General features: G+C 41.8%; 1 protein-coding gene across 1 annotated transcript; it reads left to right on the top strand.

The window, feature by feature from the left end:
- Nucleotides 1-243: 243 nt before the first annotated feature.
- On the top strand, nt 244-16841 carry LOC116059624 (C1q-related factor). The gene is made up of 2 exons (XM_031312848.2): nt 244-1475; nt 14836-16841. The coding sequence occupies exons 1-2, from the start codon at nt 867-869 to the stop codon at nt 15013-15015; spliced, it is 789 nt and encodes a 262-aa protein (XP_031168708.1). The 5' UTR covers nt 244-866; the 3' UTR covers nt 15016-16841.
- Nucleotides 16842-21035: the final 4194 nt, after the last annotated feature.

The raw sequence follows: 21035 nt of genomic DNA, 5'->3' as shown, positions 1-21035 counted from the left end.
TGATGAGAGAGAGGAGAAAGTAAGGGAGTGAGAAACAGCATCAAAAGTGGGGAGACGGAGGGAGAGGACGGGGAGAAGAAAAGAGAGGGATGAAAGAGGGGGAGCAAGATGGTCAGGGGGGTTGTGCCGGTTCCTCAGTGGTTCAGGAGAGTGGTAGAAAGAAATGCAACGTCCTTCCTCTGAGTGAGCCGGAGAGAGAGAAGGGGACGTAACCACACCAACCTCTCACTCGATGGGGGAGTGGAGGGGATGGGGGAAGGCTCGGCTGCTACTGCCGTATAAAAAGCCAAGCCTGAGAATCCAGCACCACAAACTCACCATACTATACACACACACACACACACACACACACACACACACACATGCACACACAGATCCAGTGGCTGCTCTGTATCTCTCACACTCACCCACTCTCATCCTTCTCTCTCTCTCTCTCTCTCTCTCTCTCTCTCTCTCTCTCTCTGTCTCGCTCCCTCTGTCTCTCACTCCATTCCTCTGGGATCTGCATCCTTCTTGCTTCTTCTCACAAGTCAGATTGTGTTTGTAAGTACGGGCTGAATGTCTCTCTGTGTATGCTTGGGTTTCCTTAGGTCTTTTTGGATGTGTGAGTGACTGGTTGCCTACTTTAGTGTGACTGAGCAGAGCAGTGAGGAGTATCAAGTGTATGTGGCTCTCTGTCTCACCCTCACACACTCGCCGGTACTCTTGCAACTCTTCTCGGGATCTCTGGATCCCTTTCGACGGTGACAGGCTCCCCACACCAAGCAGTCACCATTTCTGCCCCCGGGAGACCCACGCTGGCAGCGCAGCCCCTTCCCCGACTCAGCATCGGGAGGAAGACCCTGGTGGCGGCTGCCGTAGGGGTTATGCTGGTCCTGGTGCTGGTGGTCCTCATCCCCGTGCTCGTCAGCTCTGTGGGTACAGATGCCAGCCACTATGAGATGCTGGGCACCTGTCGTATGGTGTGCGACCCCTACCTAAACAAGGGTACTCCGGCCAGCAGCACCAGTTCCACTGGTCTCCAGGCTGAGGCAGAGGCGTTAAGCGACCATAGCAACGTGCTTCCACCCTCCACCTTACAGCACGGCCCACAGGGGAAGCCTGGCAGGCCAGGCAAGCCCGGACCACCTGGACCACCGGGAGAACCAGGGCCACCAGGACCTGCTGGGCCTCCTGGTGACAGAGGGGATCAGGGAAGGACTGGGATTTTGGGTCTGGGGGGGGACGGAGCTATCAGCACGGCAACCTACAGCACAGTGCCTCGGGTGGCCTTCTATGCAGGGCTTAAGAACCCCCACGAAGGCTATGAGATCCTCAAGTTTGACGACGTGGTCACCAACCTAGGCAACAACTATGATGGCATTTCGGGCAAGTTCATCTGCAGCATACCAGGCACATACTTCTTCATCTACCATGTGCTGATGAGAGGAGGGGACGGCACCAGCATGTGGGCAGACCTCTGCAAGAATGGCCAGGTTAGTGCTTTGAAACTTTATCTAAGTTTCCTTTCCTCAGTGTACCTGCTCCCCTGATACGCACTCTCCTCTCCCTCGCTGCCTGCTCTACGGCGCTCTCTCTTCATTGTAGGAAACTTATTTTTCAAAAAGCCAGTGAATAAAATGTGACATTGTAAAGCAAGCGTGCGCATCTGCCGTGCGCCTCCAAAGCCCCGAGCGCCCAGCTGTGGCACCCAGCCCGCCTGGAGATAAAGATGTGTCGACTGGTTGCAACCCGCGTCCCCTCTTTGCATGATGCTTCCTGACAATGCCGCGTCCCGCGATCCAAAGGACGGTCACAGTTTGGGCTGAACGGGAGTGCGCGCCGATCTTTTTGCCTTTACACAGTCAAATTTGGACATTTTAGGCATTCCGCTTTTTGTCAATTAGGATTAATATCTAGAGGAATTCAATTGCAGTTTGTGTCGGAGTGTTGGCATTTACAGTGTTTTAGAGCTGGAGTGATCATGAAAACGAATCTGCTGGAGTTGGAAATGTTTGTAGCCTGGCATTTAATTTGATCATCAGGGGTGTATTTTATGGGGGATCATTCTGTTTTTCGAGTTATGTTATAGTCACGCTTTTATTATTATTATCATTATTATTATTATTATTATTATAAAAAGCCGGTTCTTATATTACAAAAGTCTCATATAACTACTATGTGGGCTTTAGTGGCTTGTTTGCGCTGTAAGTGTAAAGAGGGGAGGGGGAATATTAGAAAATTCGCTTACAATATTTGAACCAAATACCTGTGCAAGCCTACCGGATTGTGCAGTCTGTCCACCGCTGCACCCATCTGTCTTTGCAGTCGTGTTAAATGCATTAGGACGTCTCCATGATCTATTCTCGGCTTCTTGATGCATCATTTTAATGTGACTCTAATTTTATTTTGCGCCCCGGAGGGTCTTGCGTGTGTGCCAGTGTAGTTTGCAGCCTTCCGATCAGCTGTCAGATCTTATCTTCAAAGTGGCTCCGTAATACGTTTTGCCTGTAAAAAGATAAATGTCAGGCTGCAGATATTGCAGATATTGTTTGCTTTGTTTGCTCAGGCTGAAACTACGTCTCGTTCATAACGTTTGTTGCCAGTATTATAACAAACACGAAAAAGGAAAAGTTATTGTTCAGAAAGAAATCTGCTAAGAAGCAACCTGTTATGTAAAAAAGATGGTTTTATGGTGGTTTCACATTTGAGCCTGCAAAACCAATTTCAGTGACAAAAACATACACAATTAGGAGAAATCATTAGAAAAAGTTAAGAGGTGGCCTGCATTACATTTCACACATTGTCATGAGTCTCTTTTAACTGCATGCTAAGCTGCACTTTAGTTCCTCCCACCATAACTTTGTACTCAAAGTGAATTGTACACATGGATGCAGATATGCAGCTGACAGATATTTTTCTTATTACACACAATAAATGAGATTACACTTACACAGGGGCATAGGAAATGTGTAGTCTTTCATGAACATTTGGGGCTTCTGATTCACTGTCAGCAGTCAGAAACACAGAGCCCTGCAATGAGATGAGATAAATAATAAATATAAGTTAATGTACACCAAATCTGATCCTCCAACTGTCATTGTACATCATTTCCTAGTAGCCTCCGACCTGTTTCACGTCTGCTGACTGCGAAATCATTTTATTTTCTTACATTTTTAATAATTTCTGCCAAGTGGAATATAAAAACAAATATATTATATATTATATATATAAAATAATGAAGTAAGATTAAAGCAGAAATCCATTGGGGTCTCACATTATGAGTACAGTACAGTACAGTATACGTTTATAAGTGCAGCATGGAGCTAAAATAACAGCTGGCATTGCTCTAGGGTGAACCTGCAGTCTCACCAAGGCAGCCAGAGGTTAATTCCTTTACCCTCGCCAAGTTCACACCCAGCAAGAAAAGAAAAAGAGTTACAGCAATCGCCTTCTATATATAATGTCTCACTCAACAGTAATGTTTATGGGTGGGTGTAAAAGCATTGATATATAATAGGGGAAGAAGAACATATGTTCCTATAAAACGCCTTCTGTTCTCGCTTTGTTGTGCTCCCAAGAGGAGGGTGTGGAGGTACTTAAGTTAGACGCACAGTGTGCATCTCCAGAGACCCGCATTATGTTTATAAAGTGGTACGTGCGTCTCTTTCTCTGTTTTCCCCTGTCCTATGCACAGCGTATACATAAAACACGCTGTCCTCTTGCTGTGGTGTTTATTAGGCTGTGTGTTTGGCTGATGGAGAAGACCCCAGAGCCTTACTCTGTGTAAATGACTGTGAATGGTTATAAATGTTGGGCCAAGTTATGCTACATCATTGATTTAGTGCTGAGAGTCAAACTGAAGCTCCTACAGTCACAATGGTGCTTTCCTCAGCTCATTAAGGCTGCAAAACGCTATACTGTGAGTTGGGACAGGGGAGGCCAGGGAATTGCAGACAATACTAGTATTTTATCATCTTTTGGCTTTAGTGAAGCAGCGGGTTTCCAGGCCCTGCAGTGCTGTTTCATTGCAGCATGTGCTCCTCCCACTCCAGGGGTTCTCACAAGCTGTGTCTAACATCAGCATCCATGGGTTACTTTATTTTTCTCCTCTTCTTCCACTTCCAGAGTTCAACACAAGAAGCCCAACACTGTCCCCCCAACTTCGACACATTTCAAGCTAGACCAAAAACTGAGCTTCCTGGTAAACAAACAAAATAAGAAATCTATTTTCAGCACAGCACACTTTATCCGCTTTGCAAGTTTCTCTCCGCTCCGCACTCTTTTGGCTTTTTCATCGCTTGTTCTTTTACTCAAGTGCCAAATATTCCAACCAATCCTAAATTCTCTCTAGTAAATCAATGCTTTTCTATATTACCTGTCTTGGACACATCCTAAGAGACCCAGAAGTGACAATAAAGGCAAATACAATGAATGCAGTTGAAGGGGGAGAAAGACAGGAGGACAGAAAAGACATCGTTATTGTGCTATTGTGCCATTGAGTCTATTTAGTTGTAATTAAAAAGCTTGAACTAGATCCAGGATGTGTTTGCGCTTCCCCTCTCCATTCCCTTCTTAATATTGTTATTAATCCGCAAAACCGTTTCAGAGTTAATTAAAAGCAATGACTTCAGCATCAGTCTCTCAAGAGGACCATAGTGAATAATCATTCTGTCTCCTCCTTTAATAAGCTTCAACGTCCTTTCGTGCACATGGCTCTTCCTTAGCAATTACCACTGCAGTCTCCTCCTCACACGCACACGCACGCACACACACACACACATTTACGCGTATGTTTGCCCGCCCCCCGCCCCCCCCTTCTCCACCCCACCCTCCTAACCCACTGCCTCAACCCACCCCAACGGTGCACTGCCCTCCATCTCTCCTCTATGTCAGGTCTACAGGAACTTACTTTTCCAAAGAAGCAGAAAGTTTTCATTTTAAAAGGAAAACTTCTTTTAAAAAAAGCAGCAAAACAGAATCCAGATTGCGGCATCACAGAATCGATTTGCTAACACACAATGCCATCAATATTTTTCTTTGCTCTCAAGTGATGCATTGCACTATAGCAGTATAAGCAAGAGCGTACCATCCTTTTCTTAGATTTTGTTTTTGAGCTCGCTTCAAAGGAAAGAGATTCTTCTTTTTTTTTTTTTTTTTTTACCTCAAAGTGTTGCTTAAATTCAGTCGCGTGTCATTTCCCTCTCACACCATTCCCCTCAGTTCATCATTGACATCTCCAAGGGGGGGCTCCAGCTCTGCTGCACATGAACACATCCTGGCCTGTTTATCCTCTTGCTGTGTATTCAGGTGAAACCCACGCATTGTGTTTAGCATGTGGTGCCAATCCCAACATTAAACATAGGAGCTGAGCCATCTGGATGAGGGTCTGCTCTGTTTGATTAGGTTACATGCTCTAAAGAAAAGTGTGAATAACAAAAATAGATTCCATACAATAGCTTGTCACTCAAGACGGGTAGGGGTCTTTAATCATTTTTTTTACAAGGTTAAAAGTTTTGTTTTTTTCCGTACAAAAATTAAAGAAAACATGTGATTGCAACCACAGACACCTAAGTTATCTACACACACATACCGCAATACTTAGACTTCATTGATGTTAACATTCTGGTAATGTTCAGACCTGCTATTCTTCATCGTGGTCTGACTTCAGCACTGAGAGGCCTCTGTGTGTCTGCCTGGTGTAACAGAGCGACTCTGTCTGAAATAGACAGACAGGGTTTGAGAGAGCCACCCTCAGTCCCTAAGAGTCTTTGCCTGTGGTATTGATCGTAATTGTGTGTGTGTGTGTGTGTGTGTGTGTGTGTGTGTGCATGCATGTACGTGTCTCTTTCCTTCTTCTGACAGACCCATTTCTTTCTGTGTGATGTATACCATGGCATATATTTTATAATCAGCCAGAGAGGTAGTGGAGGTGGACCTTTGGCCTTGATCTGCTGTGTAATTGGACACTGGATTTGACACTCTGCCGAGTGGAACATTAGAGCAGGTCTAATTACGTGTGAGGGCTATCAAATGAAGATTGGCCCATGTTGTTAGGAAATACCACACAGATTGGAAATGTCAAGATGACATCGGGCTGTCATCTGCAAGCACTGGGAAGAAAATCTTTCATTTATTGGTGAAGTTTCAAAACTTGCTCGAAAACTGCCCACCTCTTGTCTGTAATAATTGTATTACTAAAACATTTTACACTGAGCTCCTTAAATAGAGAGCCATTAGCGCACAGCAGTGCACACATTTGCTGGGCTGGCATCTCAGATTGAGTAGCTCATGAAATACTGCTATGTCTCATGTATCCGTAAAAGGCAAAAACATACGGTCTAAAAAAGGCTATGGATTGTCTCCTGTGGCTGGCTGACTCAAAGATGCTACAGTATGGTGTTGACTCACAAGACTTGTTCATTATAATGAGGGCCACATGGGACATAGACAAGTGCCCCTGGCCCTCTTATGCAAACATCTCTCTCTCAGTCTCTCCCCACGCCCCTGACATTTAGCCGCCCCCCGAATTCAGTCTTCAGTGATACCCACAATTATCCTTTCCCTCTTCACGGGATTGCAGCAAGTCAATGGCTCAAATGACTCACAGTCTGCTACATAAATCGGTGTGTTTAACACATTCTGCCTCCCCTTAAAATTAATATGGGTAAGACATCAACAATCGCCCAGTAAGAGAGGATAAAACAGCTACTGTATGAAAAATGCATGTCATAGCAAAGCTGTCAGTCTGCCTCTCATCCAACACTTAGACAGAAACTCTGCCTCATTTTAGAGGAGTTGTTTTTCATTTAAGAAAAAAGGGAAAATCTCAGTGCCTCAGGGTTACTAGGAAGCACACTGGAAAAATCGGCTTAGTGTGAACAAAGGTTGAAAATGTTGCAGTAAAAGTCTCATTTCAGACAATGCTTGGAGCAGTGATTGTGATTTTGGTGTTGGGGCTAGAGGCAGACAGTGCGGTCTATCTCAGTAATTAACTGAGTGTGATGAGTCAGACACAGGAGAGAAAAGAGTGGCTGGATTGCAGGTCAAAGTTGATGCCTCTTCTTCCCACCACTGTTTCCTTAGACAAGCCTGTTTCAGTGGCTCTTTCAAGTGAAGCTGTCTTGAGTTCATCCTCTTTGTCGCCACAGCTACAATTGTGATACTGTTATTCTGGCCTCTAGAAGGTTTCTACAGCATTTGGATCACATAGCAGTGGTGCAACCCCGTCTCTCCTAAAAGTTGCATTCCCATACAACTAAACTGCATTCTCAGTTAGGTTTTGGGTTTTCTCCCGGATTATGTTTGTGTCAAGTCCTCGTACCAGACAGGTCACAGTTTTAAACACATGGTTAACGTTGTGTATTGAAACAAAACTAGTTGGTTAGGTTCAGAAAAAGATCATGCTTTTGGTTAAAACATTTAAGTAAATTTGTTACATAACTTAAATTATGTTTGTGATGTAACTTTAAATTAAATTAATTTAAAATTAATTTACGTATGTAACATAAAATAAGCTAACGTTGACTTTCGGTTTGACACGGGGCACGAACAGCGGCCTCCTGGGTGAAAGTCCTGTATTAGTTTGACCCATCCCTCCAGCCTGAACTCCTCCCTTCGTGGACTTCGATTGGAAACGTATAATTTGTGATAGCCTACATCAAAAACAAACCTAATCCAGGAGAAAATACGATTCCCTCAAAGCGTGATTGAGAATGCAATTTAGTAGTAGGGGAAGGTAATTTTTAAGGGACAGGGACTCACCTTGGGCATTAGCTTAAGCAATTTCATAAACAGTGAGAGGTTTGTGCAGCAAAGTCATTCTGTTTCAAAGGAGGCGAGCAGGTACAAAGAGAACAGCTGGTGAAATTAATTCAGGAAGCTTTTTCCTTCTCTCGTCTGACAGATGGCAAATCTCCTGTTACCATTTCATTCCTCTTATCATGTTTTCACTTAGGTTCCTTAGACACATAAACCTGTAACACCTGGGAGACCCGGAGTTTTCTGACACCACAATTCTCTTGCAAACTATCATAATTTCCTGTTCTCATTATTTCAGTAAAATTGCATCTTGTGTGTGTGGTGTGTGTGTGTGTGTGCGTGTGTGTGTGTGTGGGGGGGGGTTAGTGTCTCTCCTTCACTCTGTGTGTGTTTGTGTGTGCGGTGCAGTGAAATGTTGGACCTGGCTCAATAGCAGTGGCGAGGTATCTAAGCTGCTATTAAGCATGCAGTTCACGGCTGGAATGTTCAAACACAATTAGACGGCAGTACACTTTGATTTAAGAAGGACCAATAGACTCGTTGATCCAAAATGGGGGCTCAACATCAAGTCAACAAATCCCTGTCAGAGAATCCACGAGACATGTCCTTGTCAAAGTGAGAAAGCCTCTTGTAAGACATCCCAGTGGGACTTTACTGGCCCCTCCTGCACCAGACACAACAGATAAAACTTCAAGTTGTCATGATTTTTATAAACAGCATTCTAATAAGGGTTTAGAATAGAAGCACAATACAGATGCTGAATGAAAATAATATAAAATGCCTTTTCAATAGAGGCTGACTGTAAAAGACATACCACTTCATTGTGGAGCAATGACAGTATTTCAAAATGTGCCACAAATTCATCTCCGATTCCTCACATAAACACTAGGGGTGGGGGAAAAAAATCGCCAAGTATCGATCTTTTATTATATATGCGTTGGTCAGATTTTCTGCTTGACAATCCCATTCTTCAGCAATAAAATTAAAGTGAGATGAACAAACAGAGAAATTTATCTTTTTAGGTAAAATAGATGTTTTCTTTTGGGGACATAATATGAAATTGGGAAAAATTTGAAGTTGGAAAAAAGGTAATAAATTGCAACATATCGCAGAATAATGCAATATGTTTAAAATCGCAATAATATCGTATTGTGACGTATCGTGATGATATCGTATGTTCATATTTACAGTTACATACAGTAGCACACAAGTTAAGAGAATCCACGCTTCACTCTTCCCTGCACGCATTATCTATTAAGCCTTGAATTTTCTGTGTCTACACTCAGAATATTATTCAATCAAAGCCATCACGTTGAAGATATGACGGATGCAAACACGCACGAGCAGCCACAAGGAAGACAACATCGCCTGACACCTCATTTACCATTGCTGGAGCCGGCGCTTACAGCCTCATGCTTTGTTTGTCTTGTCAAAGTTCCTCTACATATTCCGCGCCAAGGTCGCACACTGCCAGTTTGTCCTGCTCATCTCTCGCTATACATCTGCCATACCCTGCATTTAAACCTCATATCCCTAACAAGTTCATGTGTGCACTGAAGACAGAAAGAAAAATAGCTGCAATAGGAGCTCCTTGATCATTATTTCAAAAATAGTGAGAGGCTTTATTAATGCATGCTTATCATTGAAAGAATGCAGCAGTGTGTCTCAGAAGGGGATAAAAACCATTAGAGCAAAAAAACTAAAATATAATCGTGGAAGAACTAGAGAGATTTCAGGGAAGTTTGCTTTCACCAGGGCTTTGCTCATTCCGTCTCTGCGGAAGGAAAATGTTACATTTATATTGTCTCCCTCCTCTCCACAAAAACCATAAATCATGCACATGAAGATGGCTAAAATGTAACTCCTTAAAGAGCAAATTAAGAGAATAATTTAAAGGTATTACACATCTGTGACATTGCCAGCTGTCCCCAGGTTCCGTGTGAATACCTGGAAAGCAAATATTTTGATAAAGTTTCATTAAAATCCCAACTGACAAATCTTCCTGAGCCATCATCACCCACTCCCTCACCCTTTCAAGGCGGTAACCCTCTAATAGGATGGTGTTGACTTTGCACGCTCAGGGCACATCATATCATATTAATATGCTCTGGATGCCGTCATCTCAGAATCAGAACAGGAGGCTTTGTTTGCACATCGATATGAGCTGTGCCAGATTTAATCAGGAGGATAAACAATAAAAAAGTACAATATTCCATATATTACTCATGCATCTTAAAACATCTCCTCAGAATTTAATTATCCAGATTAGCCTTTACAGTACCTGCACATTTTATACAATGTGACTTTCACTGTCCATGGCATGTTGTTAAAAGGTTTAAGGCACCTTCCTAACCTTCTTTAAACATAAAGAGGTGATTTGCAAGATAAAGTCTTTGTCTTATGTAGCCTGAGGAAGTTCATTAGGACTGAAATGTAGCTGTAAATAAATGATTCTCTGATTACTGTAAGTGCTGTGCCAACGCTTGATGCTCTTTTAAATGAATCTGGCTCACTTTAAAAGTGTTGTGCATCCCTTTTCTTGGTCACCTTCCATTATACATTGAGGGTTTCAACCTTGCTCCCCTCTGCTTCACAACTCAATGCAATGAACTGAAGGCGACGCAAAGAACAGTTCTCTCTTTGAAAATCATTCAGAGAATGTCTGAAGGGGTGCAAGAGGACTTCACAAGAAATCCAGCAGAATGTTCAGCCAATATCCAGCCTATGACTAAAAAAAATATTGATGATTTGAGGGCACAGATATCTGCAAGTAATTAAAATTGTACATTTTTATTCCGGTGAAACTTTTGAGAAATATTTTGCAGTTCATGCTCTTGAATTTAATGTTGAATCATAGAAAATCAGTGTTAATAATGGTTAGAAATAGTTGTTCTTCTCACCCAGCGACACAGAGAAACACTGTGGCAGCACTAACAATGTTGATTTATGTGAGGATATTAGCAGAAATGTTGTCCCATTCAGTCCTACTGTACCTAAGATGGAGTGTTGTGAAGAGATGTTTTGTACACGTTACCAACACACTGGAGCAGGCAGCATGGTTTGGCCAGGTTCATATAAGGTGTCAGATATGGCACTTTACCACTTAAATGCTTTAGTGGTGCAGGATAGACTCACTCTAACCTCCTCTGTTTGTCGTTGTGTTTCTCAGGAGAAAAGCACTCGTCTTACATACTTCTCTTAAGAAATGCTGTAGTTTCTATAAAAAGCTTTTAATTCTTGTATCATTTACAGCTTGAAAATATACAAATGAAAGGAATAATGTTCTGTTTAGTCTATCATGTACTGCAACAGTGATTCAACTACTAAATATCCAGTTCAAGCTTAACATTTTCTATTTTAATAAGACTTTGCACACTTACGTTTCCAATGGCAGGTTGTTAAAAATCACTTGAGTATGAGCTGAGGGTTTAGCATTAACAACGATAGCTACAGTATTATAACAGAAAAGACAATAGGAAGAACATCCTTAATGAAACTTAATGTAGCTTCATGAACAGAATCCACAGAAAAAAGACTAAACACAGTGATTGACTGAAGAGTCACATCTGGGAAGTATAAAAACCCAAAAATAATTAAAAAAACGAACCAAATTAGATTTGGAAATTTGGATTTTTTAAATAAATCTTTAAATCACTCATTTGAATTGCACAAAAGTATATATAATTTAGGATATTACTATATCTAAATGTCAGTGGAACCTGTTCCAAGTTCCCTGTTAGGTTTGGCAATGGGGATGCTTTCTGTGCAGGAGATCTTGGTCAGTAGCTGGCCTCTTCTAACATTTGTCAATACGCCTGTTGTGTGTACTCCTTAAATAGGGCCACTAATTATTGGGCATCCTTTATGCTGCCTGTTGGGCCAGCTTGTCGAAACCCGCTCGGAAAATCATGATTTAAAGCTGTGTGGACAAACACTGAGCCAAAGTAGGGGCCAGAGTGATCTCTGGAGCCCTGATAATGAGCCACAAGAAAATACTTCAAATGCACGTAAACTATTGATTTTGATTCAACCCTACTGACCAATCTAAGTGACTAATTGGCTTATTTAACCAATGGATACTTTAAAAGATGTACTTTCTTTTTTCATCTCAAGAGAAAATAATTATCTTTTTGTTCGATTCTAAACTATTTAAGTTACAATTGATGCAGTTCTCCTTGTTAGTAACTGTTCAATAGCACTGAGATACTGCACAGACTGTAAGCATTTGGAGAGTGGCACATTTGTCAGTGGTTTTGCTCTGAAACAATGCCTACTGTATTAGGTTAAAGTACCAGTACTAATTTAGCATCTACGTATATTGGGTGGACAGTTTAGAAGTTTAGTAACTCCGAGAGAGCAAAGAGGATCACACGATCGGTGGCATGTTTCATAGCGAAGGATCTAATAGGGATAGGAATAGGATCCCTATTCTGTGGTAGAAAATGCAGGGTTTTGCTACATGCTTAAAACAATTGAGCCCTGGTATAAGCTACCGAGAAGAGCTACCTTCACTGATTCTGCGCTTCCCGCATTGTACAAAGAAACCAAAGCAAAGGTAATGGAATCAATGTGTAAAGCCAGTCGTGTAGCCATTACAAGTGACGCCTGGACTTCAGTCGCAACAGAGTCCTATGTAATCATAACGGCACATTATATTAGCGAGGATTGGCAGATTGTATCACATGCTTCAGTCACTGCTGGAAAAAGTTGGCTGTTATTGCTCTATTTAATTTCAAATGGTTCTAGAAGAGAAACATTTCTCATTCAAAGCACTGAAAGCAGTGATTTATATTTTCTTTTTCAGGTTTGAAAATGCCATATCCAATACCCTGTACCATTCAATTTTATTTTATTTAATGACATTTATGTCAAAGATACAGGAGAGTGATAATACACACATAGCAGCCAATAAAATCTGTTGTTCAATATCTGACTGCTTGTATTGCATCATGACTGATGAAAAATTTGCCTTGTTGTGTGCAGTAGAATTTTGATGCATCGCAATGCATCGTAGAATCGAACTGAATCGAATCGTTACCTAGTGAATCGTAATCGAATCGAATTGTGAGGGCAGTGCCAATGCACACCCCTAGTAACTTACAAGATGATCTACGTCCCTTGTCGGTCATGTTGATCATTTGTTTTGTTATTGGCCAAATGGTGCATCACTTTAAATGTTGCTGTTGCAAGGAATTGTGGGACGGCATGATCTCCTTTCCTTTCGTGAAGGATGGTCCAGTGTACCCTATGCTAAAGGAAAGAAGTAAGGAAGCATTGAAGCTCCTTTCCTTATCATTTAGAGAATTTAACCAGCTCTTATCATGGCTGCCACTTACAGTAGATCCTTCTGGGTCATTTCACTCAGTTAGGGACCTTCCTAACAATTTGACTACAGACGATATCTCTCTATAAATGGATAATTTTCAGTATTCTTTGTGCCTGCTTAAATACTAAACACTGCACTTTACAGAATAAGGTTTACATGTTGTGGAGGATTATAATTAATTAGACCTCAGCAGACAAAGGCACACACCACACAAAACACAAAATGTCCAGTCTTTGACCTTCATTGTATGTCACTGCTAGTTTCTCCTAACTACCTACTCACCCTCCTTAAATTGTAATCACATTGTATTTGGCAATGAGAAGGCTACAGTCACATGTCTTAAAAATTGCAACTTGAGATACAGCATGTTATAGTAGTCATTCATTCCTAATGATAACATTACAATTTTAGTCTCTCTGTCACACTAACACACTCAGGCTTGAAAACACAGCTATTGTTTGGCACTGCAGCTACACAGAGAGAAAGCATGTTTGTGGTGGAGGTATTAATTAGCCAGGAAAGGTTATTTAGAAACCTCTCCAAATGTCTTATAGCGCACGCGCACGCACACACACACACACACACACACACACACACACACACACAGAGGCAAATATAGCGATAAAAATTCCTGTGTGATATATGAACTCATTCCAAAGTTTCTTGTAATGAAATATTTCTGCTTACATTCAGTGGGCGTCCTTCAGGTCTCTTTTATTATATTTCTCAGTAATTTCCACCACAATGACAAGCCCATAGAGCCAGCCTTGTGGTTGAGTTTCTGAAACTTTCTCTTTCTGTGGACCTTTTGTTCCAAGGTTCAATGTTAGGTCTTCTGTGGAAGAACGCTGGCTTGATTGAAGCCATAAATCTGCTTGACAGAAAGGCCTGAGGTCTGCCTGACCCTCTGTTGGGTCCTGTAGGTTTAATATCAATATGAATAACAGTTTTTTGCCATTGTTGTGTCCAGTAATAATTTAACTTCAAAATGATAAACTTTTGTTAGTATTTCAAAAAAATAACTGACATTTTTTTTTCTTTTGTTTGTTTGTTTTATTTGGGTAAGTGGTACATTCTTTGTGCAACAAATGTTACTCTCTGGTAGAGCAGCAGCACAGTGGTTTTTCAGACTAGTGAGTTTTTTAGGTCTTTTCTTTGTTTCCTCTTTATTACTTCTGCCAGAAGAAATTACAGTTTTACATTTTGTTTTAACCATTTTGGTCTTGTTTGGATGTTTGCTAGTTAATTTGCAGAATATCTCAAAACCTTATCAATAGATATCAATACAAATGTGGTGATATTTAGGCCACAAAAGAGGCGTAGGAGATCTAAATCCAGGCATAGCTCTGGACATTTTCGAAACAATTTTTTTTTTTTATCATTGTAAAATAAGGCATTATCGAATACTTTTACAGTTTTACCATAAACCCCTGCACTTTCTTGAACAGACAAAATCAATCAATAAAAACTCTGGCACTTATATGTAATGATTTCCAACCATTATATTTTTCTGCAGATCGTAATGTTAGAAAAATCTGATCATTTTTTGTCATTAAAATAACAAATGTTGTGAGTGCTTTAACTTCTGATTTACAATAATGGAGACTGGCAACGGTGAATACAATATCAATATACTTGTGTAAGTAGTGTGAGAAAATGACAACCTATTTGGGGAATTTTCTAAATGAGTAAAGGTAATATCTTAATGTGTACTGTAGCTAACAAGCCTACCCGTTCTCCTACATGTTCGTCTGTCTTTGTCCTTCCAGGTTCGAGCTAGTGCCATTGCCCAAGACGCTGACCAGAACTATGACTACGCCTCCAACAGCGTCATCCTCCATCTGGACGCGGGTGACGAGGTTTACATCAAACTGGACGGAGGCAAAGCCCATGGAGGAAACAACAACAAGTACAGCACCTTCTCTGGCTTTATCCTCTACGCAGACTGAGAACAGACAGACACAGAGACAGGAAGAGATTGAGAGAAAGAGATGGGGGTGGTGTGTGTGTGTGCGTGTGTGTTAAAAGCTGGAATGCTTTCTAGTTTTCCTAATTCTCTCCATCATCACGGACACCTCTGCTTCGTATCCATCAGCCAAGACATCCAGGCTCTGTAGCCGCGTCTGGATGCAAAGCTCCTGAGGACACACTGAGAGGGGCCGGGCGGGAGGAGTGGGACGTGGGGTGGAGGTGGGCTGGTTTCTCTACACTCCTCGCCACAATGCCGACGTGTCAGAAGCTCCTTGCTTTCAGTGTCTCTCCTCTTCAGCCCTGCTCCATTGCACAGAAATGATCAACAACCAAAATGAAAATTGGAAAATCCTGTAAAAGTGGATGATCTCACCTCTTCTCTCCACCGTGGCAACAGTCGGCTGTGCTGTCAGTGGACTCGATTGACTGAAACCCTGTAGTGTTGTTCCGTGCAATTTTTTCTTAGTGTGTTTTTATTTTGTAGACATGCATAATATTCTACACAAATGAGATTTAAGGGAAAAAAAGAATATATTTGTCCCTTGTGAAGATACTCTGTTTGACTGAGAGAACGGGTTAGTAAGATGTTATTTGTGATGCAGTTCAGACATCTAACAGCTGGAAAAGAAATCTTAAAATCAGTATTTCATGGCAGTGGGTGTTTTTCTTCATCGTTGGGTACAGCAAGGTAACTAAATATTGTTCATGTGGAGATTACACAATGAATAGCAATGCATTCTGCACTGTACCTTCCAATGTATCTGAAAAAGGAAACATCTCAGAGACAATATCCTTACCATGAACCACCTCACACTGTTCGCACACACACAATGTCCTGCTGCTGTTTGGATTAAAAGTAGAGTTCAAATCATCTCCTCAATGTTTTATGTAGAGGCTCTACTCAAATCTTCAGATTCACAGGTAACCTAGTTGAAGAGTTCTTTCTTCTTCTTTGCTGTGCTGACCTCCAAACCTTCTTGCACTGTAAGAAGAAAAAAAAGTGGCTTATGAAGAGGAGGGCGAGGGAGGGAGAAAGTCACAAAGACGGAGAGAGAGAGAGTCAGAAGTGAGTGAGATGGTGGGGGGGGGTGGAGGGGACGTTTAGGCACAGTAACAGTGAGTGGGCAATTGTTCTGTTTCAGTGTGTCTGAGATTCACTGGATGTCCTCCATTCATTAGCTGCATACTCACTGTCACACAGGCATTACGGTAATATTTACTCAACATGGCAGCCTGACAGCTTGCTTGAGAATGAAAATGATTGGGTGAGTGACTTGGTCAATCATGACTGCACGTTTGTTTGTGTGTATGTGTGTGTGGTGTGTGTGTTTGACGTGTGAGTATGTATGTGTCTGTGCATACTAGTGAGCGTCTGCATTTTAGCATGTGCCGTGCCATATCTACATCGTTCTTTTTCAGAGTTATTATGTGCCACAGCCAATGACAGATATTTTCCTCAGCAGCCAATGAGATTGTGCTCTGTAGGGTGGGGAACCTCTATAGATATGAGGAGTACAAACAGCTTGTAAATTAAATCTATGACATGTTTGTCTATCTTATCTTTTGGAATTGTTGAATACATTTAAATAATAAATGGGATTTTTTGAGTGACTTGTCTCACGAGAATTCTTGAATCCCAAATACGCTAATTATGGAAAAAGATCTGTTAAAGATCTCATTTGTTCTGTGAGAATAACTAACTACCGTGCAAACAACATGACTGGAAATGTGTGTTTCTTGTTCTGTTCTGAATTTTAACAATGGCCTGTTAGTGCAAACATTAAACAATATTTTTTATCAGCAAGTCCCTCATCTCTCTTTTTCTCTCCAAAAACTAAAGTATATTTAGGGAGATGGGTGTAGAGGGAAAGATGTCTGTGTTTATGCTTCTTCCGTCCCATCCTAAAGTGATCCCGTGGAGCTTCTCTCCATCTGTAAACGTGTGCTCGGAGATAAAGGCCCTCCAACTTTAGCAACATCCACCAGTGGAGTAAAACGCCGTTCTCGAATGCTGATGAGTCCTTAAGGAAATACAGGCTATTTCTCAATCGGCAATCACAGCATCTTTTCACAGATTCTCATCAACAGAGGCATGATATACCCAGCAAGCAAGTGTGGATGGAGAAGAAAGGCAGGAGGAGGGGGGATTGAGCGAGATAGAAGAGGAGTATATGGTTAGACAAAGACAGATGGAGACACGAGAGAAAGAGTAGGCCCATGAAGAGAAGTAATGGGGAAGGGATAGATAGGGAGGGAGAGGGTAAAGAGAAATATAAGGAAGACAGACAGAAGGATAGGGGGGCTGGTGCCGATTTGGGGTGGAGAGGGAGGAGGGATGGATTGTTTTCAGGGTAGAGTGATTCCCTGTCGGGGTTGTGTGAGGTGTCAGGATAGATTAGCCGGCTTGAAGCTGCAGGAGAAAGCTTGAGATAGCTCGGATTGGACAAGTGTCAAGGATTGGACATTCCTCAGACCTGGCAGGAATGGGATGTGACACTAGCTGCTATGTTGGTCTGCACTACTTTGCTCTTAAGAGAGCCAGTCTCCCCACTCTGTATCATTTCATCCATTTCCCTCTAGCATATAACAAGCTAACGCGCGCTGGTGAGAATGAGAACGTCTGGTTTAATGGCACTAACACCTGTAAATCGTTTCCACATGTTCATTTTGAAGACATGAAAAAAAGGACCATCGCTAAAAAGAAGCATCTACCAGCTCTGTTTTAGTGTTTGACATAAGGTCAGAACCTGTTTGAAATGTTCTGCTTTACACCGGCACAACGTGGGAAGTGGCTGCTCCTCAACACAAACAGACCTGTCAGAGCTTGCGAACACAGATGGTAAAAGAAGGGGCAAAAGGAAAATTTATTTCCTGTTCATCTTAGTCTTTTGGCAAAAAAGACATCAGCTGTGCGTCTTGCATTGCCGCAGCCTCGGCTCTTTGAATAAAGAGTGTGTGTGTATATGTAAGAATGTGCTGTGGTCTTAGCAGTGCCAAACATAACCAGGCACAAGTACTCATGAGTGCGTGTCGAGAGGAGATCTCTATTGACTTGAATGCTGACCCAGTGTTACACAAAGTTTATAAGTTGACATTACACGTTCATGTAGTACAACCCTCCTTGACACCACTATGTGGCAAAGCAAACTGACAATGGATGTAATTAGGAAAAGTAAAACACATGTGATACCACCACAATTGATTATGATCAGGATGGCAGTTGGTGGTCTATAGAAGTTGAAATGTTGCCAGAAACAACTTTCCTAACACAAAAAAAGCCAAGGAAGAGTTTAAAGACATCCAATACAGAGGCTGGCGTATTCCAAAAAGAGTATTCAGCCCTGACAAGTTTATGTAACGGAAGGACAGAATTGTCTCACTAATGGGGTGATCCATTTGCTTTTCTTGTCTTTAACCCTTTGGTAGTCAATCAAACCTCGTGCCTAAATTCTTTCAAATGCTGTTTGTGCAGCCAATTGCACAACAGCTCCTGAACATTTTGGCAGTGTTTTTCCTGTGAATGCACCTGGCAGATGTTGAACGTTTGCCTGTTTGACACTCAAGAAAGGAGCTACTGTGGTGACTTCTGGGTATTTATGTCACCTGCATATCCTCATGAGAGAAAACTGGGCCCTGGTGTGTGACCTCTAGACCTGTTACTGATGAAACAAAATGATGATGATTCTGAATGCCTAAAATCTCAATTTAATGCTCAATATAATGTACTTATTTATTTATAATTATTTTAACACACTGCATGTCTTATCATTCTGTTCTGTATTCTTAGTTAAATCAAGTAAGGTGTGACAAAAAAACCCTCTCATTTCTCATTTGTTATGCTAATTAAAATTAAGGTGTTGATTAATGTGATCTCGATGGTTATATTTTATTTTATTACGCATCTTTAAAAGCAAGGTTTCACCTACTGTTAAAAATGTCCAGAAAATGTTGGAGTGGCTTTGCTTAAGAGTACTTTGGCAGCCAATTTCCATCAACAGTGATAACTTTATAATTAAAGCATGCACTCTAGCACTATCATTTTCTTTCTATGTCCAAGCCTGACCTTTTTTCCCCTCACTTTTTTTTCACCTATTTTCTTTTCTCCTTACCGTGCCCTGCCTTTAACCTGGTATGACAAACACAAAGGTTAGAAAAGCAGACAGCTGTTAGTAGACCGACCTCCTCCTGCCGCCCCAGAGCCTCTCCTATACGCACAAACACAAGCATAAGAGTACAGAGTGTATAGACACACACAGAAAACCTCTGCATGATAGCACAGTCACACATTAACACTGTCAACCTTGCTCTGTTTGCTTCTACGGTCGCACACGATTCCCTCTGTCAGTTTGGGTTGCGGCTGAGGAGGAAGCCTTTCCCAGTTGTCCCTGGATGGTCTGAAGCTGCCAGGCCAGGTGTACTCTGCAGTCACTCCCTGCGCCGGGGGAGCCGGCCAAGCTGAGCGCCCAGGCTCTGATCTGCAGGCTCTTCCTCGGACTGTGTGACACAGTGACCCCGCCTCGCCGCTCCACTGCGTTGTATACACTTGTTTAACACTGCAACAACATATTCCTGGCCACAACAAAATTAAAGTTAACTCACAGAACTTCAGACACCTCTGACACTCATTCTTTTTTTCTGACTTTAAATCGCCACAACTGCTGTTTCACGCTCTACACCACTTGTGCTTTGTTATTTGTAAATGTCTAACCGCGGCCTGCACTGGCCCTTACACGCTGCAGGCAGGAACAGACAGGATGCAATGTGGTAAATGTCTCACATTCTCCATCTCCTCCCTCACAGTGAAAACACCAATGGTATCCTCATGTTGTAGTGCTGCATCTCCAGAGAACTCACTGTAAAGATAGATAAAAAAGCATAAACAAACATCCAACATGGCTTTTTTCCCTTCAGCAGGCGAAGTGCATTAGTGACCTTTAAAAGTGCTGCATCCCTGGTGCTTTGCACACACCCCAAAGAATAACAAACTACTAATAGGGCTAAAAAACTGACACACTTTAAAAAAAGATCAAACCATTTCTTGGCTGTGAGGCAGTGCCTGCTACATTAATGGTATTCAAAAACGTGGCCAAGACAAACAAACATCTCTGTAGGCAAAAGGCAAATGGATAAAAGTTTGTGCAGAATGAGGAGCACAAATATGTAAAAATGCTGTTTCACTTTCTATATACAGTATTAAGTGCTGCTGTCTCATTGCCCAACATGTTGATAATGCTGTAGATCTATTCCATCATCTCTAACAACATCCGTGTCTTTGCATTCACCTGCTTCACATTTCATTTCGCATACAAATGGGAAATAAAAGGCTAGGATTCTGAAGAAACAAGAGTGATACAGTTAGAGATGAGGACAGTGAAAAAAGTATAAAACTGATTAAATTTACTGTTTGTTTCAAGGAAAATACAGGGTTGTGGAGTGCACTTGAAATAGGCAACTTGCAGAAATTGAAGTATTTGTTTTCTTCATCTACAGAATGACCTTATTGGCTAGAATCGTGGGAGGCAGTAAGCTCACACCATATGACTCTATTTGCAGTGAATCTGTATCTGTGCGCGTTTGTGCTTGTGTGTGCGAAGTGCAGTGGTGTTTGCGTGAGCGGACATCAGACAGAGCTACAAGGCCTACGGCACCGCTGGGAGGTGGATGAGGTCAGAATTGCAGAGGGCAGATGTCAAAGAGGAGATATTACCCTCCACATACCCACTCAACCAGGATAGGCCATTACATGGTGTATTTCAAACATTAGATGGAAAATTAAGATATTGTGAATAATACACAAAAACCTCTCCAAGATGTCTGAGGGAGACAGTGCAACCAGGAAATAAGTAATCATGCTAAACTTCTGATGAAATATAAAAGCCACCAGATTCCTGCATAACTTTGTGCAGTCTGCTTGTACGGAGTAATAACTCCCCAAATTTAGCTCAGTTTGCTCTCTCCTGCTGCTTCTCGCAGCCTGATGGATGAGTGGCATGCTAGT

The sequence above is a fragment of the Sander lucioperca genome, chromosome 21 (genome assembly GCF_008315115.2).
Source record: "Sander lucioperca isolate FBNREF2018 chromosome 21, SLUC_FBN_1.2, whole genome shotgun sequence".
Lineage (NCBI taxonomy): Eukaryota > Metazoa > Chordata > Actinopteri > Perciformes > Percidae > Sander > Sander lucioperca.
Note: the sequence above shows the minus strand (reverse complement) of the source record. Positions and strands in the feature narration are given on the sequence as shown.